This window comes from Syngnathoides biaculeatus, chromosome 6, assembly GCF_019802595.1.
Source record: "Syngnathoides biaculeatus isolate LvHL_M chromosome 6, ASM1980259v1, whole genome shotgun sequence".
Classification (NCBI taxonomy): domain Eukaryota; kingdom Metazoa; phylum Chordata; class Actinopteri; order Syngnathiformes; family Syngnathidae; genus Syngnathoides; species Syngnathoides biaculeatus.
In genome coordinates, this window is record NC_084645.1 from 2,970,657 (window position 1) to 2,997,027 (window position 26,371).

Sequence of the window (26,371 nt, forward strand, 5' to 3'; positions counted from 1 at the left end):
TCCTCTGTATCATCCAAATGGTCATTGGCAAACTTATGACGGGCCTTGACAAGTGTTATTAAGCAGGGGTACCTTCCGTGCCATGCATGATTTCAAACCATGACGTCTTAGTGTATTACCAACAGTCACCTTGGAAAGGGTGGTCCCAGCTCTTTTGAGGTCATTGACCAAGTCCTGTCGTGTAGTCCTGGGGTGATTCCTCACCTTTGTAAGGATCATTGAGACCCCACGAGGTGATATCTTGCATGAAGCTCCTCTCTGATTCAGAATGACCTTCATGTTTAGCTTCTTCCATTTTCTAATGATTGGTCCAACAGTAGACCTTTTTTCACCAAGCTGCTTGGCAATTTCTCCGTAGCCCTTTCCAGCCCTGTGGAGTTGTACAATTTTGTCTCTGGTGTTTTTGGGTTAACTCTTTGGTCTTGGCCATGTTACAAGTTTGAGTCTTACTGATTGTATGGGGTGGAGAGGTGTATTTATGCAGCTTACAACCTCACACAGGTGCATCTGATTCAGGATAATACATGGAGTGGAGGTGGACTTTCAAAGGCGGACTAACAGGTCTTTGAGGGTCAGAATTCTAGTTAATAGACAGCTGTTCAAATACTTATTTGCAGCTGTATCACACAAATACTTTAAATCGTGAAAAAAATCATACATTGTGATTTCTGGGTTTTTCTTTTTAGATTATCTCTCTCACAGTGGACATGTGCACCTATGGTGAACATTTAGACCCCTCAATGATTTCTAAATGTAAGAACTTGCAATATAGCAGGGTGTACTGTAACATGTGATTTCCGGTAATGGCCCACAGGTATGATGTGACCTAAAGTTGAAAGAGCAATTCTGGAAGGAACTATATGAAGTAGTTCTGAGCATCCCAGACGGAGAGAGAATTGTGATTGGTGCAGATTATCATGGACAAATAGGGGCGATGAAGAAGTGATGTGTATGTACGGCATCCAGGAAAGTAACATTGAGGGAGAGATGGTGGTGGACTTAGCAAAAAGGATGGAAATGGCAAGAACATAGAGTGACCTACAAGAACGTAGATAGAAGCACGCAGGTGAAAAACATTTTGTTCAGATGATGTAATCTGACTTTATGGTAGTGGTATGGGAAAGTGTAGCGCGATATTTTAGGATGATGGTGTGTAGGATGACTCTGGTGGTGAGTCTGAAGATTAAGAAGACAAAGGTAGAGAAGAGAACCACGTCGTGGAAGCTGAGAAAGGAAGAATGTTGTAAGGTCTTTCAGAAATAGATGACACAGGCTATCGATGGACAAGAGGAGATGCCAGAAGGCTGGAATACTACTGCCAAGGTGATCAGAGAGACAGGCAGGTGAATACTTGGTGTCTTCTGGGAGAAAAGGGGAGGAGGCGGAACACTAAGTTACAAAAAGTCATACAATAAAAGAGCTTATTGAAGAAGAAATGTGACTGAGGAGAGGCGAAAGAGATACATTGAGATGTGATGAAGGGCAAAGGTAGAGGTGGCCAAGGCTAAACAAGAAGTACATCACATATACACCAGGTTGGACACGAAAGAAGGAGAAAAGGATCTCTACAGGTTGGGCAGACAGAGGGATCGAGATGGGATGTGCACCAGATCAGGGTGATAAAGGATAGAGATGCAAATGTATTGACTGGTGCCAGTAGAGTGCTAAATAGTTGAAAAGAATACTTTGAGTAGTTAATGAATGAAGACATTCAGAGAAAAGGAAGAGTAGAAGAGGCAAGTGTGAAGAACCAGGAATTGGCAATGATTTTTTAAGAGGGAAGTTAGAAAGGCACTAAAGAAGATTAAAAATGTATGGTCTGTGGAGGTATGGAAGCAATATGGAGTGATGGCTGTGGAGTTTTTGGGGCGGACCTTTTTTTTTTTTTTTTTATATAGACCAATTTTATAGACCAATGATGAAATAGAATGACCATGTCACAAAGATCTACCCACTACAAAATGCAGAACATATTTTAAGTATTTTGAGGATTCTTTGTGCCTTTTTTTTTAGAATGACCAATGATGAAATATTGAGGAGTCTTTATGTGTAAATGTATGTTTGTGTGCCTTGCAGAACCGCATGAGGCAATATTGCTCAACACAACATACTTAAATATGAATTTTTTTTGTAACTATCTGATTTCACGTTGATGATCACTAAACACCATACGAATAAAAATGCACACATGGGATGTCACTCACGTCAGTAGATTCATCCAACTGCAGTGAGAAACACTAACAATCTCTGATATCCTCCCACATTTCCTGGGTTAAGTTCTCAGGCATGGCTTCACAATGCCGTGTAATTGTACTTGACAGCTGTAGAGCTTTTATTGAAGATATTTCCGCCTTATTTTTAAATTATAAGAACAATGAGTCAGCTATGCCTCTTTAAGATCTCTCCTTCTTGGAAGAACTTCTTGTTATTGATGATGATGTTGCTGTCAAATTATGTTGTGTGAAAAGTCGTTGCTGTGTGGCCAATTGGGATTTTAGTTCGTTCACTTTTGTCATTATCAGTTCGCTCGGAATGTCAGTGTCTTATTTTCCATGAACTGTTCGAAAATGGCCATAGATATTTCACTGCACTGGCAGATGAGAAAAACGCACTTTTGACATGACTTTTTTTCACTGACCGTGAAAAATAAGTACATCTCCCATTCTGAATGTCAGTGATACGTTTTTGTCTTCTTTTTTGCTCCAGCATCCATACGCATGCTTGATAAGTTTACTTTAAGAAAAGGACCAGTCGATCGCGATCGACGCATTGAGTATCCATGATGTACAGCTTAGACACGGTGGTACTGAAGAGACAACAGGAAGCAGAGCTGAAGGTGGCAGAAATTAAGATTTTGAGGTTCTCTCTCGGGGTGAACGGGTTGGATAATATTAGAAATTAGCTCATTAGAGGGACAGCCAAAGGTAGATGTTTTGGAAACAATATTCAAGAGAACATACTTTGATGGTTTGGACATGTTCAGAGGCGAGAAATTGAGTGCGAAATTGAGTATATTGGTAGAAGGGTGCTGAGGATGGAGCTGCCAGGCAAAAGAGCAAAATGAAGACCAAAGAGAAGGTTGATGGACATTGTGAGGGAAGACATGAGGGCTGTGGGTCTTTGAGATGAAGTTGCAGGAGATAGATAGGTTGCACATGGAAAAAGATGATGCGCTGTGGCGACCCCTAACGGGACAAGCATAAAGGAAAAGAACAAGACCATATTGGTTGTATTGTCTTTCGTATTAGGCACAATCTGAACATTTTAGATCATTTTATTTGTATTTTATTTCTTTTTAACGGTTCAGTCTATTATAGCATTGCACCTCCGAGAGGAATGCATTTTGGGTATGTGTATGTATATGTATATGTGGGTAAGTGATGTGTAGAAACACATCTGACAATAAAGTTACTTGAATTTAAACTTTTTCAGTAATAACTGAATCTTCACCGATTCAGTTTGCGTTCCCTAAGTCCATTTTTTTTTTTACTTTGTCCCTAGAGTTTGGAGATACAGAAGTGGCAATTTCTCCTGTTCAGGAGCAGCAAGGGGACATGCGGACTAATACTGAGTTATCTGACAGGTGTGTTTCAGTTTTGTATCACTGTTTAACCCCAAATCCAATGAAGTTGGGACGTTGTGTTAAACAAATAAAAGCAGAATACAATGATTTTCAAATCATGTTCAACCTATATATAATTGAATACACGATAAAGACTGTTAAATTTAAAAATTGATAACATTTGTTTTTAGCAAATAATCATACATTCATCCATTATCCAAGCCGCTTTTAATCACAAGGGAAGGAGCCTATCCCAGCTCGCTGTGTGTTACCCTAAACTGGTCATCAGTCAGTCGCAGGGCAAATATCAACACCATCACTGAGCGGGAATCAATCCCGCGCTGCCCAGACCAAAGTCAGGCGTGTGTACCGCTACACCATCTGTGACACTGCATATAATCATTTACATTATGGCTGCAATACATTCCAAGAAGCTGGGACACAGACATGTTTATTACTATTACATCACCTTTTCTTTTCACAACATTCAATACACCTTTGGGAACTAAGCCCACTAATTGTTGAAGGTTTGTCGATGGAATTATTTCCCATTCTTGCTTGTTGTATACCCTCAGTTGTTTAACAGTCCATGGTCTCCAATGATGTATTTTACGCTTCATAATCCGCCACACATTTTAACAAGAGACAGGTCTGGTCTGCAGGTCTTATGGCCACGCTGTTTTAACACATTCTGAATATGGTTCGGCATTATCTTGCTGAAATAAGCAGGGTGTCCATGAAAAAGATGTAGCATAAATGGCAGCAAATGTTTCTCCACAACCAAGATGTACCTTTCAGCATTCAGGGTCGCTTCACAAATGTGTAAGTTGCCCAAGGCACGAACACAGCCCCATACCATCACAGATGCTGGCTTTTCAGCTTTGTGTCCGTAACAGTCCAGATGGTTCCTTCCCTGTTTGGCCTAGAGGACACGAAGTCCAATATTTCCCCGACAATTTTGAAATGTTGACTCGTCAGACCGCAGAACACTTTTCCACTTTGTATTAGTCCATCTTCCATGAGCTTGGGCCCAGAGAAGCCAGCGGCGTTGGCTTTTGCTTTGTATAGTTGAGTTTCAAATTGCAATAACAGTTCCGTGAAAAAGTATTTTATCCCCTCCTGATTTTTTTTTTTTTTTTTTTAACTCACAACTACCACACAGAAGTTTGAAATCATGAAATCTATTTTAATATCACTCAGAGACAACCCAAAGAAAATGCAGTTTTCAAATGATAATTGAATTCGATTGGGAACAAAAAAATTCCAAACTTTATTAAGTCACTGTGACAAAGCATAAATTTGGTAATGGTGAGTCTGGAAAAAGTTAAAGCCATATCCAAGGCTTTGGGGCTCCAGCGAACCACTGTCAGAGCCATTATCCACAAATGGAGATAACTGGGAACAGTGGCTCAGCTTCCCAGAAGTGGACGGCCAAGTAAAATTACTCCAAGAGTGCAACAACAAGGTCAAAAAAGAACCTCAAAAAACATGTAAAGACCTGCAGGCCTTGCTGGCCTCAGTTAAGGTCAGTGTTCATGAATACAATAAGAAAGGCACTAACCGAAAGTGGTCCATGGGAGAGATCCTCGGCGAAAACCCCTGATGTCAACAAAGAATGCATATGGTCGTCACACATTTATTAGACAACAGCTTGATGATCCTCAAGACTTTTGGATAAACATTCTGTAGAATGACTACTCAAAAATTAAACTTTCGAAGATGTATGGCCCGTTACATCTGGCCTAAAAATGGCAAACCATTTGATAAAAAGAACATCAACTAGCACATCCGTCGATTCATCTTACGGACCTATGCTCCATAGCCAATTAAATGGATGAACTTCAGCTTCTGATCAAGACCTGCAAAGAATTTGGACATTCTGCTGCCCTGTGCTTCACAGAGGCTTGGCTTTGTGGACGTGTCCCCGATGCTGCCATTACACTCCCCGGCTTTTATCTTCATTGTCCTGACCATGTTGTGGAGCTAACACGGAAATTGAAAGGCGGTGAATTACACAGCTCAGCACAGACTGCAGCCTGCTTTAGAGTCCCTGTTTTTGAATTTTTTTTTCATTTTATTCACCATGTGAGTTCGCCTCGTTCATTCTCGTCTGTGTTATGATAAGCAGCATGTAAAATATCTGAGGGCACTCGAGAGGACTGTTATACTTCCATTAAAAACACATATTGTGCAATTCCCCGTGAACCCATTTGTTCCTCTGACCACTGCTTGCTCCACTTAATACCTACATACAGGCAAGCACTTAAGTGTGTGAAGCCTTTGGTAAAATCAGTTAAAAAGTGGACCAACGCGGCAAAACTAGAACTTCAAAGCTCCTTTGACTGTACAGACGGGAGTGTCTTTGAAAATTCAGCGCACAGCCTAGATGAATTCACGGATATTGTTACCGTGGCTGTCAGTTTCTGTGAGGAGGTGTGTGTACCAACAAAAACGTTCCGTAAGTTCAATAACAACAAGCCGTTGTTTACAGCCAGACTTGGGCAACTCCGCCAGGCGAAAGAGATTGCACATCGTAGTGGGGAAAGGTCCCTCTACAATTGCACTCAAAACCAGCTGACTGAAGAAATGAATATTGCAAAGAGGGACAATGCAGTTAAACTGCAAAAATATATTGGCACTAAGGACTCCAAATCAGTTTGGCACGGGTTACAATTGCTCACTAATTATAAGTGACGCCCCCCCGAGTAAAAAACAAGAGTGGGCTAGCCGACGACCAAATAGCTTTTGCTGCGATTCGAAATAGACACTTCCACACTATGTACCCACCAAGCCGCACCACCTTCCACTCCACCGTTTAACATCCATGAAAGGGACCTACACAGATCTTCAAACAACAAAGGATCAACAAAGCAACAGGCCCAGAATCTTGTGTATCCATCCTGCCTCAATGTCTGTGCAAACCAACTTGCTCCTGTCTTCACGAATATCTTCAACAGGTCTCGAGAACTGTGTGAAATACCAACCTCCTTCAAACCTTCAACTCCAAAAAGCAGCAGTTTCAGGTCTTAATGACTACAGGTCTGTTACCTTGACATCTGTGGTCATGAAGTCCTTTGAACGCCTTGTGCTGGACCACCTCAAGAACGTCACAGGTCCCCAGCTGGACCCACTGCAGTTTGCCTATCGAGCTAAAAGGTCTGCAGATGATGCCGTCAACATGGGTTTGCACTTCATCCTTGAACATTTCGACAGTGAGGGTACCTGTGCGAGGATCCTTACAGTGTTCACATGGGTCCCTAAAAGTCCCTAAAAAACCCTAAATTTTCGAAGGTGCATTTAGGGGCTCCTGAAAGTCCTTAAAAATCCGCGAAAACCGGTCAAGCCCCTAAAAAGGCCTTAAATTAAAAAAAAAAATCAAAGGGAGGACCTCTACCGCCAAAATTCTCCCTTTCATCGATCCAACTTGTATCACGGGGAAGTGCATTTTTCAAGAAGCTTGGGTTGAAAGTAAGGAGTTTGGGAGCTAGGTTCGTCGAGATCCAAAAGATCGGCACATGTTTTACTGCCATCTGTGCAAGCAGAGTTACCAGCTTGAAAAGATGGGCGTCAAAGCGCTGGAGTCACACCGGAAAGACAGGAGACACGCTGATTTGGCGAACACGATCTCATCTTCCGTTGGTATGAATCTGTTTCTAAAATATCAAGATAGTGAAGCATCAACTTCAGGCAGTGGTACTAGCAGTGTATGTGCACCTACAGTTGTCCAGTCATCGACTTCAACCAGCCGGAAGTCAGGCTTTATGAATGTAGTTCAATACACGAAGACGGACTCGTTAAAGGCAGAGATCGTGTGGACTTCAAAAGTGATCTGCAACCATTACAGTTACAAATCTTGTGAAAATAATTCGAAAGTGTTTGCAGTCATGTTCCCAGACAGTGACATTGCTAAAAATTACCACTGTAGGAAAAGGAAGACTTTGTACCTGGCTACATTTGGCATCGCTGCCCACTTTTCATCTCAACTGCCTCAACGCCAAAAAAGCCAGAATAGAGACTGACATATTTACGCTTATTGAGAAGGCTGACAGGCTGTGTGAGGAGGCAGAAGAAAAGAGGAATCTGAGGTTTATCACCGAGGCCAATCCACTCAGAGGGAGAGCAAAGGACAAGAGAGCCACTTTGGCACCTCTGCAGCAACAAATAGAGGAGGCACTGGGTAGGCTCAAGGAGCTAGAGTAGGGGTGCTGAGACAGACATCAGTAGAAAACATTTGTGTATATAGTTACAATTGTAGTTAGAATCTGTTATTCTGTAGACTGTTATGTGAAGATATTGACAATGGTCATAATAATGAGAACTACCACAAGGGGCGACAGGTGATCACTGTCACAGGTACTGAGGTACTGGAACATTTGATGACCCAAGAACGGTTGATGGCACCATTGGGTGAGTTTTTTTTCCTGACTCTTGATTTCCCACGATGGTCCTAAATTTTTTCGTGTCAGCCCTAAATTTTTTCCGTGTCGGCCCTAAATTTTTCGTGTCAGCCCCGAAGAATGCCCCTAAAAAGCCCTTAAATTTTTTGGGTCAGACTGAGTATGAACCCAGCCTTATCATGGACTCAGCTCTGCGTTTAACACCATCATCCTTGAACTCCTCTCCTCCAAACTTCTCCAGCTCAGCGTCTCGCCTGCCATCTTCCGGTGGTTCTACAACTTCCTGACAGGCAGGACACAGCAGGTGAGGCTGGGGTCACCACCTCATCCATGTGTACTAGCAGCACCGCGGCACCCCAAGGTTCTGTCCTCTCCCCTCTGCTCTTCTCGCTCTACACAAAGGCATCCTTCACCACAGGTGCCCCTGACCCTGTCCAACTGTCTTATGTCGCCCGTCAAGACCTTCAAGTTCTTGGGAATTTCAGTCTCAGAAGGACCTGAAGTGGGAGACAAACATAAACTCTATCCTCATAAAAGCCCCCCAAAGGATGTACTTCGTGCAGCTTCTGAGGAAGCACAACCTGTCACAAGAGCTGCTGAGACAGTTCTACACAGCAGTCAGCCAATCAGTACCGTCACCTCCATCACAGTCTGGTTTGGGGCCGCCACAGAAAAGGACGAATTCTGACTGCAACAACAATCAAAACCACTGAATGGATTATCGGCCCCTCTCTACCCACTGTTGAAAACTTGCACTCAACGCGAACTAGGTCCAGAGAGGGCAGGATCTTTTCGGACCCTCCACATCCAGGCCGCCAGCTCTTCCAGCTCTTCCAGCTCCTTCTGTTGGGAAAGCGCTACTGATCAATGCAAGTCAGAACTAGCAGGCAACAGTTTTTTCCCTCTGGCGATTAAGTCAAACTCTTGATCAGCAAACCCACTTTTCTGCCTTGTGCCATTGTTGGGACACACCCTCACATCCTTCTGATTCTATCATTTATTATTGGTTTATTATTCGTAATATATTTTTTTAGACTATCATATGATTTGTCACGTTAAATTGCACAATTGCCATTGCACTGATCTATAATAAGAACCGCGAATGGGTAAACGCACTCTGTACTAGCTTAACACAATATGGGACATTGACACACTTATCTCCTACCAGTCCTAAAAGAAACTTACATCTTGCACATCTGTGACTCTTATAAGGAATAGTTCCTATAAACAGAAATGTCTCTTTTTTGTTTTTTAAAGCTAAAGGTGACCCTAAGTTTGTTTGGATAATATATAGACCTCCAAGACACCAAAGGAATTGTATGGACAATTTTTCAGAACTGCTGTCAGCCATTTGTACTGACAACTATTTTATCATTGCGCAGGACTGAAACATTCATCCTAACAATAACATGGACAAAAAACATTCCGCTATACTAGACACATGGGGACTTTTCAGAGTCTAACTCACACTCAAGGTCACATCTTAGACTTGGTCATCTCTAAGGATGTTGAACTTCTGTTAATTGACGTTCAGGTTTTGGCTATGTCCGACTGTTTTTCGTGTATTCTATGAATTACAAATTTGTCCAAAAATTCAGACAACCTCTATCTATTCAGAAAAGGTACAGAAATGAGAGTACTGTCTCTCAGTTTACGGCGTCTAAAGCTGTGCCACAAACTGTGAATGCCGACACAAAGAACCTTTGGACAATTTCACATGGAAAATCTCAAATGTCATGAATGCTGTTGTCCATCCATTCATGGATTTTCTGAGCTACTTATGCTGGAGTGCTGGAACCAATTCCAGCCGTCATCGGGCAGGAAGCAGGGTACACCCTGAACTGGTTGCCAGCCAATCGCAGAGCACATGGAGACAGACAACAGTCGCACTCACAATCATACCTAGGGACTATTTAGAGCCTCCAATGATCGCATGTTTTTGGGATGTGGGAGGAAACCGGAGTGCCCAGAGAAAACCCACGCAGGCACGGGGAGAACATGCAAACCCCACACAAGTGGGGGCAGGTTTTGAACCCCGGCCCTCAGAACTGAGGCCAACGCTCTACAGCTGCACCACTTTTCCCTCTCTACACATATAACTTTATTTTAATAGTACAAACGCAGTGTCGTGAAATGGTATTCCCCCCCCCCCCCTTTGGCCCTACATTTTTGCATTGTTTCCCCCACTTTAAGATCATAAAACAAATGGGAATATCATACAAATGTGACCCAGGTCAACCAAAAAGGCTGTTTTTAAAGTGTGATTTCATTTAAGGAATAAAAAGTTTAAATTTACTTGGCCCCAAATGAGAAGGTAATTGCCTCCTCAGCCTAAGAACAGATTGGTATATCCTCACCATTAATTAGGAATTATTGTGGCTAATCATATTATTTTGTTAGGTTTCACTGATCAAACCCAACTCTGATTACCTCCAGACTTGTTCAATCAAGAAATCACTTCAACAGAATCTGTTCCACATCACATTCTAATTTATTAAGATGTACCCTGGTTGGATTCTCTTTTTTGTTTTGGATTGATCTATGATAGGAAAACTAGATTTCAATTGGATTATTTTATTACTAGTACTTCTTATCATGTTCATGTTTGGTGAAGAAATTGGAGCTGGGTGTTTTGATACACAGTCTTCAAAAAACATGTGTGTGGGTGTTATTTGTCCTTGTGTGTCCAAAGTGATTTGACAAGTAGAAAATGCTTTTCAACTGATGAGATTCTTGAGCCAAGGTAAAAAATTATAGATTATTCAGCAAAGGTTGTTTCAACATATTACTGCAGGTAGAATCTCAGGAATTAAATCTAAATTATAATTTCTCCTTCACAGAGCAACTGGGTCCAACGAGCAACAACAAATAACAAATACTTCAGGAGATACTAAAGTTAAAAGGAAACCTGGACCTAAACCTGGCTGGAAGAACAAGTTCAAACCTAAAGGGTAAACACATAAATACATGATTATATAGCTGCATCCTGGTCACCAGCTCTTCCAGGGTTTGCACGCGGCCCTAAAAGTCCCTAAAAACCCCTAAATTTTCGAAGGTGCATTTAGGGGCTCCTAAAAGTCCTTAAAATCCGCAAAAACTGGTCAAGCCCCTAAAAAGGCCTTAAATTTAAAGAAAATCAAAGGGAGGACCTCTACCGCCAAAATTCTCCCTAAAAAACAAATGAATCTTTTATTTAAAAAAAAAAAAATAGCGATCCGTCTGGCGTCCAAATCAGCCGAAAATTGTCAACGGAAGTCACCGTGTTGACAACTAGTCGCCATCTTGTCGATATTCCATTGTTTGTTTCCGTGAGTAGGCATTTCATTTCGTCTTCATTACGACGTAGCGTAGTTCTTTCATCGATCCAACTTGTATCACGGGGAAGTGGATTTTTCAAGAAGCTTGGGTTGAAAGTAAGGAGTTTGGGAGCTGGGTTCATTGAGATCCAAAAGATCGGCAGATGTTTTACTGCCATCTGTGCAAGCAGAGTTACCAGCTTGAAAAGATGGGCGTCAAAGCGCTGGAGTCACACTGGAAAAACAGGAGACACGCTGATTTGGCAAAGACTCTCTCATCTTCCGTTGGTATGAATCTGTTTCTAAAATATCAAGATAGTGAAGCGTCAACTTCAGGCAGTGGTACTAGCAGTGTATGCGCACTAAGGATCGCAAAAAAATGCTTACTTTCATAAGCGGTTTTAACCAAACAGCTATAGCAAAAAACCGGTACCAAAGTGGTGTTTACATAATTCATCCGCGAGTTGGGGTGCGGGGTTCCGCACGGACTGTTTTTGTTGTTCCTCTTCCGGAGTGACGAGTTCACAGAGTTCCCCCCGTTATGCGAGTAGTGTTTTGATGTCTGCCAATAAAACGAGTTTACTCCCATACTTTGGAGCGTTTTCTCGATGCCATGTTTGATGTTTCTTTGATTTAACTGAATGTTCTTTTGAGTCCAACTTTACTGTAACAGTGAAACTTGAAAAAAGTGGAAATGATGGACCGGAAGAAATGATTGGAAATTTTAACCGATTTCGAAAGTCCGATTACGGTTTCGGTTTAAAAAAAAATAATAATTATCGAAAACCGGTTATAACCGGTTATTTGTGGCCGATTGCGATCCCTAATGCGCGACAGTTGTCCAGCCAGACGTCAGGCTTTATGAACGTAGTTCAATACACGAAGACGGACTCGTTAAAGGCAGAGATCGTGTGGACTTTAAAAGTGATCTGCAGCCATTACAGTTTCAAATCTTGTGAAAATAATTCTAAAGTGTTTGCAGTCATGTTCCCAGACAGTGACATTGCTAAAAATTACCACTGTAGGGAAAGGAAGACTTCGTACCTGGCTACATTTGGCATCTCAGCCCACTTTTCATCTCTACTGCCTCAAAGCCAAAAAAGCCAGAATAGAGACTGACATATTTACGCTTATAGAGAAGGCAGAAGAAAAGAGGAATCTGAGGTTTATCACCGAGGCCAATGCACTCAGAGGCAGAGCAAAGGACAAGAGAGCCACTTTGGCACCTCTGCTGCAACAAATAGAGGAGGCACTGGGTAGGCTCAAGGAGCAAGAGTAGGGGTGCTGAAACAGACATCAATAGAAGACGTGTGTATATAGTTGCAATTGTAGTTAGAATCTGTTTTTCTGTATACTGTTATGTGAAGACGTTGACAATGGTCATATCAGTGAGAACTACCACAAGGGGCGACAGGTGATCACTGTCACAGGTACTGAGGTACTGGAACATTTGATGAACCAAGAACGGTTGATGGGACCATTGGGTGAGTCTTTTTTCCTTACTCTTGATTTCCCATGATGGCCCTAAATTTTTCGTGTCGGCCCTAAATTTTTTCCGTGTCAGCCCTAAATTTTTCGTGTCAGCCCCGAAGAATGCCCCTAAAAAGCCCTTAATTTTTTTTGGTCAGACTCAGTATGAACCCTGTAAGACTTCCAACTCCTCACCTAGCTCACGGGCATTCCAACAGCTTCTTCCCTCCTACAATTAACTTCCAAAACAGCAAACTTACAATTCAACTGCAAAATGCTACCAATTTTTCTCGAGTTTGTTGTCACATTCTGTAATGGCCAAATTTTATACATTATTCGTCCAGTCACTTTAATCGTCGCACCACGCTCCACCATGTGCACATCTGTACATCAGCTGTTGACCTTTACTAGCCTCGTGTTCTTGAGTAGCATTTGCGCCACTTCCATAATCGACTGAGGAATACCTGTGAAATTTGCACAATTGACATTGTCCCAGATTATCACATTAGTCACTTTATACTGCATACATTTCTTGACGTTTTGGCACCCTTTGCACAATACTCATAGCACTGGACTATTATTGCTCCATTAGGTATTCAAACTGCTCTAAATACTCGAGAGTCTGCATCCTATGCAGAAATGTCCACCCCCACCTACTCCAAAAAGTGTTCCGTCATTGCCAGATTTCTAGCAACCTTTATTGCACGGTGACTCTTACCGCAATGTCCTGATGTGTTCTCTGTCAATTTACTATCTGTCTGCTGTCGTACTCAACATGTATGTTGTATTGGGCAAGTCCAACTACAATGCTTGAGACAAGTCCTACAGTGTCGTTGACCTACTTGACCAATAAAGATGATTCTGAGTCTGATCACAAATGGGGCTAGCAGCACGATGATGACCCAAAGCACACAATAACATAATTCAAAGTGGCTCAAGAACAACAATATTAAGGTCATGGACTGTCCTAGCAAGTCTTTAGATCTAATTCCCAGAGAGCAACAAAAGCTTTGAGCTGCCAAGACACAACAATGAAACCCAAACGAGTTGCCCAGGTACAACCTTGAAACGCTAAAGGATTTAAAGAGGAATTTTGAAAAGTTCCTCCTGAGGTGATCAACTACAAGAAATGTCTGATCTTTGTACTGGGTGACATGGGTCCGCCACCAAATACGTAGTGATGTTATGAGAAAGGGTGAAATACTTAATTACCTCAATTAATTGCAAAATCATTTTAATATTTTGCTTTATGTGATGGTGGCACAGTATGCGACTGGTTAGAATGTCTGCGTCCCAGTTCTGAGGACTGGGGTTCAAATCCTGGCCCCGCCTGTGTGGATTTTGCTTGTTTTCCCGTGTCTGGGTAGGTTTTCTCCGGGCACTCCAGTTTCCTCCCGCATCCCAAAAACATGCATTAATTGGAGACTCTATATTGCTAATAGGTGTGATTGTGACTGCAAATAGCAGTTTTTTTTCTGTGTGCTTGGTCATTGGCTGGCAACCGGTCGAAGGTGTACCCCACCTCCTGCCCGAAGGTAGCTGGGACAGGCTCCACCACTCCCGAGACCTTTGTGAGGATAGGTCGATCAGAAAATGGATGGATGTTTGTATACAGTGGGTAATGCAAGTCTTCAGATTTTAAAATGTTATAATCTGTTTTATTGCAGCCATTTGCTAAAATCTTTTTTCCCCCCTCTGTGTACACACAACCCCATTTTAACAGGAAAAAAATACATTAAGTTACGCTTTCTTAGTATGTGACGTCACGTGACTAAAAAAAGGGTAACTGGATTGACTGGGTGTTGGGTTCTGACCTGAAGTAACCAGTAGTTCTTAACACTGAATTTAGATGGTCAAGTTCAGCCAGCGAATTGTAGCGAGTTGAATTTCAGACTGCGAATTGTAGCCAGTTGATTCTCAGGAGACTGAAAATATTGCATTTGAATTTTAAAGGTTTAATTTTTTTTTATATGGCGAATTTATTAACATTGAAAAGTTAAACTGAAATACAGCTATTGATCACTTTGTAATAATGTGTATTTTACAACATGAAATTTTCAGTGGCATTTTTAATTAAAAATCCCGGTGGCAGATATTTACTTCCATCATTATGGTCATCCCAGATGTCTTCCATTCACGGATTATGGAGGCCACTGTGCTCTTACAAACCGTAGGTGAAGATCTGTGCCTTGCCACAATTCTATCTCTGAGCTCTTCAGGAAGTTCCTTTGACCTTGTGGTTCTCATTTACTCTGACATGTACTTTGAACTGTAAGATCTTATATGGACAGGTGTGTGGCTTTCCAACTCAAATCCAATCAGTATAATCAAACACATCTGGACTCCAATAAAGGTGTAGAACCCAAAGCTCAAGTGTCATCAAACGGATGATTTTTGGTATATTATTAATGAAAAATCCACAGCCAATATGGTCCCATGTGTTTTTTCACCACAAAACATGATTTTGACGTACACAGCTTTTTGTAACTCCCGCCATAAAAATCCTCTCAGGAATTTGTTGTCGAGAAGAAGCAGGAAGTGACGTAAAGGACAGTGGCGCCCCCTCGTGGACTCGTTTGTTTCCATTAATTTTACTTCCGCGAAGGTAGCTCGTTGTTCCTTCGTGTTAGCCAAAATGCCAGCTCATTGCATTGCTGGACATTGCTTGAACACTTGGGAGAATGGAATTACCCTTCATAAGTTTGAAAGAGACCCTGTTCGTTGTGAAAAATGGATTGCACGGGTGCAGAGGACGAAAGCTTCGTGGGTTCCAAATAACAAGTAGGTGTGTACAACTACTAAAAAAAAATGTTTGGGGCTGACCACGTAATCAGTCTTCCTCATAACGTAGCAAAAGATCCGCGTATGAAATGTGTTGATGTGCGCATACAGCTACTAAAAAAAATAATAGTTTGGGGCGGACCACGTAATCGGTCTCTCTCATAAGGTAACAAAAGATCCAGGTACGAAATGTGTCGATGTGCGCGTCGCCCAGCCAAAAATGTCTCACTCAGCCTGCAACATAGCTTGGCTCCACCCCCTCCTTATATAGCATGGCGGGCTGAAACTCAGCCACACCGGCTGAGGCGCCGCGTTCGGCGGTCACATCTTCCGCGAAGGATGCGCGTCGGGCTTTGCGACGGGGGCGGCTCTGAAGAACCCAGCCGAGAATGCGCTACTCAGTCGCGTGCGAGCATGAAGCGCGCCTGCTCAACTGTAAACACAAAGCAGCTCCGTCATAAGCCACATCGGCCGCGATGGCTCATCTCCGCCGTGAAAGTGGATCGGACGGGATGCGGTTTGGCCGTGATGGCGTATCATCTGAATATGGCTCGAAACAATAGTATAATATTGCCCTGAGGGCTCGAGACAATAGTGTAATATTGACCCGGTAACTTCACTCAGTTGTGTGGTGTTGTCCTTTTCGAAAAGAGCTTCCGTGTCAGAAGGGGTGTTGGAAAAATCCGAATATCTCTGTTGTTCGGCTTCCATAGTAGCAGGCACTGCGCATTTTCAACGGCGGAAGTCACGATGACGTCAAGGACAGATGACCGGACTAATATGGCGACCACTTGGATGTCGAGGGACACTCAATCGCGCAACTTTGTGCATGGATGACGCGTCCTCCGCTCACTTTTTTTTTTCCGAATAGACATTGAAGTGAATACTGTTATATGTATTTTTCATAACAATATCTATTTTAGAATGTTTATAGGGATGACACCCGGGCTTTAAGGCACATTCTTTTGACTCTGTTGTAGTCAAAAGACTCCTGCAAGGACCTCTAAACCACGGGTCTCAAACTCAATTTACCTTGGGGTCACTGGAGGCGGAGTTTGGCTGAGGCTGGGCCGCAGCCTTGGGGCACATGGATGTATGTGGAATTTAAATTAGAAATTAAAAACAATCCTATCTTCTCAAACATCATTTTTTGTTTGCATCATCTTTAAAGTGAATGACAAAAATTTGATGATTATTTAATGGAATAAAATGCTGCTGGATGTAATTATGCCAACTTTTCCTCCTTTTTCCCTTTTCAAAAGAGCAAGTGTCATCCCTATAAACATTGTAAAATAGACATTGAAATAAAAAATACATATAAGATTATTCACTTCAATGTCTACACAAAAAAGAAATATGAGCAGAGAGTGCGTCATCCATGCGCAAAGTTGCGGAAGTGTCATTCGACGACATCCAAGTGGTCACCATATTGGCTGCATCCCCTGTCCGTGACAGTCACCCCGTCACCATTGAAAACACGCTGTGGCCCCCTACTGTCGGGACACACCCCTTCAGACGCAGAAGCTCTTTTTGAAGAAAACATCTCACAATCGAGTGACTTGTCCGGAGCAATGTTACCCTATTGTTTCGAGCCATATTTAGATGACATGAAGATCACGGCATGGACATGAGCCACCGCGGCGATGAGCCTCCCCGTCCGTCAAGACAAGCGCAGGCTCGGCCTTGTCAACAAAGCCGGTAGCGATCCACAAGGCCTTCGGAGGCCGTCCTTCAGCGGCTGCTGCACGGAAGCCTTCCAATGCCACATAGACAGATTTAGCAACCCTGATTTATGGATTACACCCCCCCACACACCTCCAACTATTGTTTTGTTTTTAAGTAGCTGTATACACAGACCTGTCATTTGGAACCCACGAACCTCTCGTCCTTTGCATCGTGCACTCCATTTTACACGACGAGCCGGGTCTCTTGCAAACTTATGAAGGGTAAATCCATCCTCCCGAGTTTCAAGCAATGTCCAGCAATGCAACGAGTCGGCATTTTGGCCAATAAGAAGGAACAATGAGCTACCTTCACGGAGGTAAAACTAATAGAAAGACATCGAAGTGAATACTGTTATATGTATTTTTCATGACAATATCTATTTTAGAATGTTTATAGGGATGTCACTCCCACTTTAAGGATGATCACAGGGAATGGACAGCAGGTTCTGAAAGCTAAGGGTCTGAATTCTTATGGCTGTGATATTTGAGTTTTTCTTTTTAAATAAATTGGAAAAAGTCTAAAATTTCGTTTTTTTCCCTAATAATAAGGGATGCTGTGTGTACATCATTGAGAGAAAAATTAACTCACAATAAAATTATATTCATGGGCAAAGAGAAAGCTGAGTGACAAGCAAAAGGCATCGTGGGGGATGTAAGAGGAGGAAAACATTTGACAGCTGAGAAAAAAAAATATGTATGAATGTATGCACACACAACTTAATCCCGCTCAAGTTTCTTGGGGCCCATGGAAAAGAAAAATGACTGAACTTGAAAAACTCACGAAAAAGGTGCACTTCACTAATGTGCAATAGCATGTGACTGCATCTGAAAGCGAGAGTGCGTCATTCGGTGACACTGGGGTGTCCAAGGAATTTTTTTTGACATCCCTCCTAGCCAATGGGATGCCAGGTAGGTGTTCCGGCGATAGCCAATGGGATAGCAGCTCTTTCATGCTGCACAAACCAAGATACAGGATGTATATGTTTGGTGGAATTTCAGGGCTGCGAATCCAGCACCTATTTTTCGTCACTAGGGACGTTCGTAAGTTGAGGTACCACTGTATAGAGTATCTTTCTCTCTTTGTCACACACACACACACACACACACACACACACACACACACACACACACACACACACACACACACACACACAGTGGGCCAAGAATGTACAGTGCCATGAAAAATTATTTGCCTAGCTTTGGGTTTTCGTTTTGATACAAAATGCAGTTTTAAAGTGAGAATTCAATTTACAAGGGCAGAAAAAATTCAAACCTTTCTGACTCTCTGGGGAAAAAGTAATTGCCTCATTGTTAAATCACAAAGCCACTGTGAATAACCACAAATTTGGGAAAGGTGACTTCAATTTCACAAGCCACACTCAAACCTGATTACCACCATACTTTTTGAATCATCCATCCATCCATCCATCCATCCATCCATCCATCCATCCATTTTCTTACTTGCTTATCCTCACAAGGGTCGCGGGGAGTGCTGGGGCCTATACCAGCTGTCAACGGGCAGGAGGCGAGGCACATCCTGAACTGGTCTAGCCAATCCCAGGGCACATAGAGACAAACACCCATGCTTGCCAGCTGATCCACCTTGCCGCCCGATTTGAATCAAGACATTAAAAATAGAATCTGTCAAAGAACGTGAAGTAAGCTACAAGATCTAAAGAAGCAATGCATCATGCCATGATCCAAAGAAATTCAAGAATAAATGAGAAAAAATGTGATTGAAATCCCATCAATCTAGAAAAAGTTAAAAATCAGTTTCTAATGCTTTGGGGCTTGAGTGAACCACTGTCAGAGCCATTATCCACAAATGGAGAAAACTGGGCACAGTGGCAAACCTTCCCAGGAGTGAACAACCAACTAAAATTACTCCACAAGTCCAATGACGACTCATCCAGGAGGTCACAAAAGAACCTCGAACAGCATACATAGACCTGGAAGCCTCAACAAAAAAATATGAGCTCTTCCGCTCTGGTAGAAACATCCTGTGTTTAACCATATATTTTCGTTTGACTGCATTTTTCCTGAGCATTTTGAGAGCGATATTGACAAATTATTTTCTCCAAAGATCAATGCGAAAGCCAGTTTTGCGAAAAAACGTGTCACCTTTGGGCCAAGGTCAGGAGATGTCTTCTCTGTGCCGAGGTCGTCCTGCTCTGGGTTAACCCTTCTCTCATTGCACAGCTGAGCTGGTAGACGGGAAAAATAAACGCATTGTTCCCCGGTTGCTATTGCGCTTTTTGTTTCGTTCTCCCTCCCATTGCACCACGCACATCTCATTTATCCATCAATGTACACAAACACTGAGCTTGTTGTCACAATCCATGTAACAACCATTAAAAAATTAAAGCAAAACCTGCACACAAATAATGTAATAAACACAAGCAACGCTCGCTCGCAACTACTGTAATGAATTTAAGTAAAGCGCACCCACACATGCACATAAACAAAAGTTTGATATTCTTTCGTTCCTTCAAGAGAGCCAAGGGTTGGCCAGCCCTGCCTGTGACAAAGGCGGCATTTTTTCACAAAACGGTAGAGCTCCTGCCTGGGAAATTTTCAGATAGTTTTCTTTCCTTAGCGAGTAACTGCATTCGAACATTAGAGCGTTCCCAACGCCCAACGGTGTTCGTCACCTCAGACCTCTCCTCCTTAGTGGGACAAAGTCAGTCAGCAGTGGACTTGGCATCCACGGTCTGAGCAGCAGCAGCTTGCTACCCCAGAGCCTGGCTTAAGCCCTGCGACATAAGTTCTTCAACCACAGAATTTGTCTTCTGACAAAAAAAAAAAACGGTAAAGACTTTGGAGTCTGCTTTACACAGACATAGCTTTTTGAGCTTGTCCCAGATAGCAGTGTAATGTTTCCAGGCTTTCATCAACACAGGGTAGACTGCATCCTGAAGTTATCCGGGAAAACAAAAGGTTGCAGATATGCCTCTATATCAACAGAAAATGGTAGCTAGTATTAGATTGCCACTTTGGTATAAATTAAACATTGCCTGAATTAATCACTTGGCATGCTGCCAGCACAAGAGCCCAATAACGTCACCTCACAGGACACGTCCATTGACGTCGCAGCCTTTTTATTTGGTGAAAGAAAATGGCGCACCATCAATTGATCATAAAAGGAGTTACATCTGGTGAAAACAAAATGGCGACTTACATGTGTTGACTATAAAAGAAAAAAAAGAAAGAAAGAGAGAAAAAAAAACTAGTATTTAACCAAGTCAATGTCTTTTCTTTGACCACTGAGGTTGTGCAGGATGCTGAGCAGTCCATCAGTCTGGCGAAAAAAAACAATCATTGAACCTTATTATAACATTGGTTACATGCTCAGACATTTTTATAAACATGTCAGTGTTGCATACCACAAGAACATCTTAATGTCAAGGCTCTCACGGATTTAAAGCCTTATTCTAATTATTAAATGTGTCAGTTTTACTTTTCTAGGGCGTGTCTGAGCCGGAAGTGTCTTTTTTTTTTTTTTTTGCAATTGAGCAAACACGTGTGCTCAAGGTTTTCAAAATGTATGTCAAAACTTAGGTATAAAATATACTTTGACCTTGATCCTATCTCCAATTCCTTGGTGAAAATTTACGAGCGAACTGCAACCTTGAAAAAAAAAACGTTTTACCTTCCATAGAGGCACTTCTTGTGTGATGTTGAGAATGAAAATATAGATGGTTCAGATGATTATGAAGAGGTTTGAGTTGTATAAGTATGGTATAACAAGATCCCAAAGGGATCCAAACTTCACCCGTTGTCCTCCAGATCTAACGTTGGTCATTATGGCCAAACAGCTCCACTTGAATGTCATCAGACTGCAGGACATGTATCCAGAAATTTAAATCTTTGTCTTGGTGTCTTTTTTCAAACTGTAATCTGTCTTTTTTTTTGTTTGTTTGTTTTAGGAGTTAAGGCTTCATTCTTGGTCAGTGGCCTTTCAGCCCTTATTGGTGCAGGACTCCTTTAACTAAGGATAATGACACAAATTTCATCCAGCATCTTTAGAAGGTCTTTAGTTTTTGTTCTGGGGCCAATTTGCCCATTTCAGACTAAAACACGTTAATCTCTGTGGCAGAGAGCCCATCTCCTTTCTGGACGTTGTGATGGTTGGACATTCCCATGATGTTTACTTGTGTATAATTGTTTGAACAGATGATCGTAGCACCTTCAAGCATCTGGAAATTGCACCCAAAGATGAGCCGGACTTGTGGAGCTCCATAATCTTCACTGATTTCCTGACCGATTTCTTTTGATTTTCCCATTATGTCAAACAAGGAAGCAGTGTTTGAGATATAGCCTTAAATACATCCCAGGTCTGCCGTCAACTAACTCACTTGTTGCCAGTTAGCCCAACCAAGAGCTTCCAAAGCCATGATCTCAAACCTGTGCTTCCCCATGTTCTTTCAGACACAGTACTTTTTGTATATGTAAACTTTTGACCTCCAAGAAAATAATGTAAAATTCCTGAAGAAATTCTCTCTCTCATGATTATGGCTTTGAACAAAGTTAAAAAAGAATTGTGATCCTGACTGACCTGAAACAAGAGAAGTTAAGACTCATTTAACTTCAGACTGAGACAAAAAATGAAATATGTTTGTGCACTGTGTATGTAAACCTATAGCTTCAGCTGTGTATATCTGTGTGTGAGTGTGTGTGTGAGTGTGTGTGTGTGTGTGTGTGTCCACACAATATAACCTCGACGTTGGAACATAATTCATTCTCTTAAGTGTTCCGAATTTTTTTTTTCGCCTCCAAAACACTTTCTGAAGGAAGTAATGTAAATGACTTTAATCTATTCATAACCTCCAAATAGTAAATTTCCATTTGAATTACCATTTATTTAAAAACATGTACACCCTGTATTCAAACAATGAAAAATCTTTAAACTTAAAGCAACTTAAATGTCCATTTACCTTTTTGGTTCTGGTGTAATGGCATCAGAGGGACTTGAGAGGGAAAGAGGAAGTAAAATGTCAAAGTCACCCTCCATGTTTTATACTCATTCTCCAGTAGCTTCTCCATTTTTTTTTCTCTTATCCGTGGCCTTTGCGTTGTAATGCAAGTCATTTGTTTGGAAACACTACTTGCTTTTTATCCCATTTTTATTCATTATGATAGTCAAAACCGTTGACTTAGCCCATATGATACAAGTTAGAGCCAAAACAGACATGCACCCCATTTTTGTATGTAACGATTCTCTCCTTCCTTTAATCCACTGTGCTTCACAGAACTTTCTCCTAATCATCATGTCAACCAACTCCTGGGATTTTCCTGTCATAGTCCCAACATTCAAAGTCCCTTCACTCAGTTGTAGGCTCTATGCATTCCTCTTGTTCTGTCAAAAAATCTACTTTCCTCCTCTTCTTTGTCTTCAATCCACAGTCACTGAATTTCCACTGATGTATTGCAGATAAATGGTGCTGGGGGTGGGCGTTTTTCACCCAGGTCACGACCGATCTTGTATGGGATTCTTTTTATGAATGCTATTTTTTTGGCAGTTTTAAGCCAGATGCCCTTCCTGACACAACCCTCTGCATTTATCCAGGCATGGGACCACCCTACAGATTGGTGGCTAATCCTCCCATAGGACTGCATTATTTCCCTCATTGTATATATACTTTTTTAGTTTAAAAGATAATTTTCACAAATACGTAATTGTGGACAAAGGAATCAACAGAATTAGGTTATATGTGGGGGGATTTTGCAGTGCTCAGCGGTGAAGCTTTGGTTCACTTCTGTAATAAATTTCCACAGTGTAATTTTAAACGTCTGACTTGACGACTGCACGTAGGCTTTTCCCAATACGGATTGGTGTTTAAAAGCCAAACTACCCATAAATACAAACAACAACAAGACCTAGTGTGGTATCATAAGACGTCATTATATACAGTGTACCAGGTGGACCAGCATCACTAAGCATGGGGAATGGTCGAAACTGACCCAAGTGTCAATGGCAGTGATACCAGAAAATCCATTCATCCATTTTCTTAGCTGCTTATACTCACAAGGGCCGACCCCAGCTACTTTCGAGCAGGAGGCGGGTTACACCCTGAACTGGTTTCCAGCCAATCGCAGGGCACATACAAACAAACAACCATTCACACTCTCATTCACACCAACGGGCAATGTAATCTTCAGGTAACCTACCATGCATGTTTCTGGAATGTGGGATGAAGCCGGAGTGCCCAAAAAAAAAAAAAAAACACGCAGGCATTGGTAGAAGATGGCCTTCAACAAACATGAGCAAATCTCATCAGGACAATAGAAAAAGCTGAACAATTGTGCTGATACATGTGCTTATATACACTTGAGACTTTCCCACATTTTCAAAACACCACCTCTTAGTCGTGAATGCCTCAGACTAGTTCCTCCAGAGCCTGCAACATTGTTGTTTGTCCACAAGGAGACGCTCCAAGCCAAGGTTAATTTACCTCTTTTTAATTACCTCAATATCCTTAGGCTTATCACCAATCATTCTGACTAGGAACCTTGCAGCTAATCAACCCCTGCCAGATGTTCTCAGGTCTCACCACAGTGAGCCAATTCCGGCCCCTCTTAGACTGTTATCTTTAAGCAAGGTCCCTTACCCTTGAATATCGTTAAATCGAAGTTTTGGGAGGGGCCTTTGAAAGTTCAGCCTGTTCCAAAAGCAAACTATGTTGGAAATTTAGATATTAAGAACAAAGAATAGAAGAATAGTTTATAATAATTGGTTTCATAATTTGTTAAAGGAAAATTTATAATTGGTTATGGCTTAGAATAACTGTTTACATTATTTATTTATTAGGAGATTACTCATCCACAATAGCTGGGACAGGCTCCCTAACTCCCGTGAACTTTATTAAGATATGCGGCTGAGAAAAATAGATGGATGGATGGATCATTTGTATACACAAAAGAAGCACAGAGACACAATTTCTGCACAACAAAAGCACAAATTTGTGGCCACAATTTTAATTGTGGGCTTCTACCACAAATAAATGTACATGTGGAAACCCTGATTTTTGTTGAGCCAATTAAGATTGCATTGTCAAAAAAAGCAAGCCATTTTCAACACTGAAGATATGGCAACAATTTGTACAAAGACCCACGTGACAGCTAACCAGTAGAATAGTTTTGTGACCAAATAGACCAAATTTGAATGAAAGGGGGTTTCAATTTAATGACAATCACTGTGAACCACTGGTCTAATGGCAAACAGGTTTATTACAATTGGCTTGTACATGATCAGGATTTTTTGGGCCGATCAGCGAGTTAACAAAAAAACAACTCATCATTCATCCGATCACATGATGGAGCAATGTGTCTATTTAATTTATCTGTTCATTTACTGTATATATTTTTTGTACTTAATAGTTCTAGAAATATACCGTATTTTCACAACCATAAAGGGCACGTAAAAATCTAAATTTTCTCCAAAATGGATAGGGCGCACCTTTTGTGTGTGCAGAGCTCCAAAATCTGTAAATGTTGCTGTGTGACTACTGGGTGCTCTGCCTGACTGGGAACATTCCCTGCCGACAGGATACTAATTTAGAAGAAAGGCAAACATGACTGAGGACGACATATGGATGTGAAAGGGGCAAGGGTAGGCCTGGAAGGGAATGCTAAAGGCACCCCACCCCAGCAAGTATATAGTGCAGTATTTGCTTTGTGCAAAACAATATTGTTTTGGCTAAGGGCCATCAGAAAATGGCGCAGACGAAGAGATGAACCAGATGAGTTTAAACCCCAAGCCATCACATTATGCGGTGAAACATGGGAATCAAGCAGCCACGAGAGAATTCAAGATCAGTGAATCCATGTTTCGCAATTGGAGGAAGCCGGAAAACAAGCTTTGATGAAACAAAGGACTTCAACCGCTGGACATTGGTGTAAACATGGTCTTCAAAGTGAAATTGCGAATTGCATGGGAGTGATGGATGACAGATGGTGAACACATCTTGACTCAGAGTGGGAGAGCGCCGGGTGAGTTATGCCACAATTTGGTAATGGATTGTGGATGCTAAGGCTAACGAGTCTGCTTCCACTGTTGTTTGAGTTTCCCAAAAGCTGGCATCATTTTGAGACGCCACACAGCTATGAGACTGACTCTGACAATGACGAGGGAACCTGGCATGTTTGATGAAGAATTTGCCCAGCTGTTCATTTTGGATGTAAAAATTGAAATGAGGACTTTGATGGATTTGTGGATGAGGATTAATGAAAAAAATAAAGTGATTGTACAGTATACCTTGTTAAATACTTCAATAAACTACAACCAAACTCAGTTTTGCTCCCACTACATTTTTAAAGAGGATGCATGGATGGTACCGTATGTTTTAAGATGGTGTATTGTCGAGTCACTGGAAGGCTGGAGGCACTTCCAGATTGTTTTGCGTTGCTAAACATGTATGTATACAACGTTTGAAGTGCATGTTTTATGTCAATTACACCTTTGCTCATTGTTCTGGTTTTGTTGTCTGCTGTCTAAATAGACAATGGGTTTAAAAGTTATTGGCTGCCAACATTTTCTACTGTGTGGGTCATTCACCGTCATGTAAAGATAATGTTTACAAAAATTAAGGACAAAAGGAGTCCGTTATTCACAAACAATCAGAGGAACAGGAGATAAGGCGAGACAAGGTGCAGACAGATTCATTTGCGTCATCCAAACAATCAGAGGACCAAATGACAAATGGAATGTGCCAGCACTTTAAATCGCTCACACCTGTTCCTGCCCCATTGGAGCCGTCCACACCTCAGAATTTCCCCTCTGACTACGACAGCGAAACATTCTCCAATAGATTTTGGCTCCCCCTCTCCCTACCTGAATGCAATGTTGGGTCTGATGGATAGAATGAAGACCATTGTCAACAATGGAGTCCAGCCCATACCACGCCAAGATCTTCCTCCTATCCCCCCTTCCCTGAAACCACGGTCATCTAAGATGCGAAAGGTCCCGCCTTCACCCATGAAGACTCTTATCTGTAAATCTGACTGATATTTACCAGGTCTTTTCCAGAATAGACTGACGTCACACACCTTCTGATTTCGAATGCAGGTGCCATCTTGGTTTGGTGAATTCAAGTAAACACACGTGACTAAGCAGGAATCATTTCAGAAAGGCGTATGAATGGT

The 26,371-nt window shown here is 41.8% G+C and overlaps 1 protein-coding gene across 4 annotated transcripts in view; it reads left to right on the top strand.

Annotated features, from left to right (window-relative positions):
- The window catches only part of znf276 (zinc finger protein 276), a 111,700-nt gene that overhangs the window by 20,847 nt on the left and 64,482 nt on the right, over nucleotides 1-26,371 (top strand). For 3 of the 4 annotated variants that reach the window (XM_061822699.1, XM_061822702.1, XM_061822701.1), the window contains exons 6-7: nucleotides 3,502-3,583; nucleotides 10,800-10,910. In XM_061822699.1, the coding sequence (XP_061678683.1) occupies nucleotides 3,502-3,583; nucleotides 10,800-10,910 (193 nt within the window). The remainder of the gene's footprint in view (nucleotides 1-3,501; nucleotides 3,584-10,799; nucleotides 10,911-26,371) is intronic. The other variant, XM_061822700.1, reaches the window with a different exon arrangement.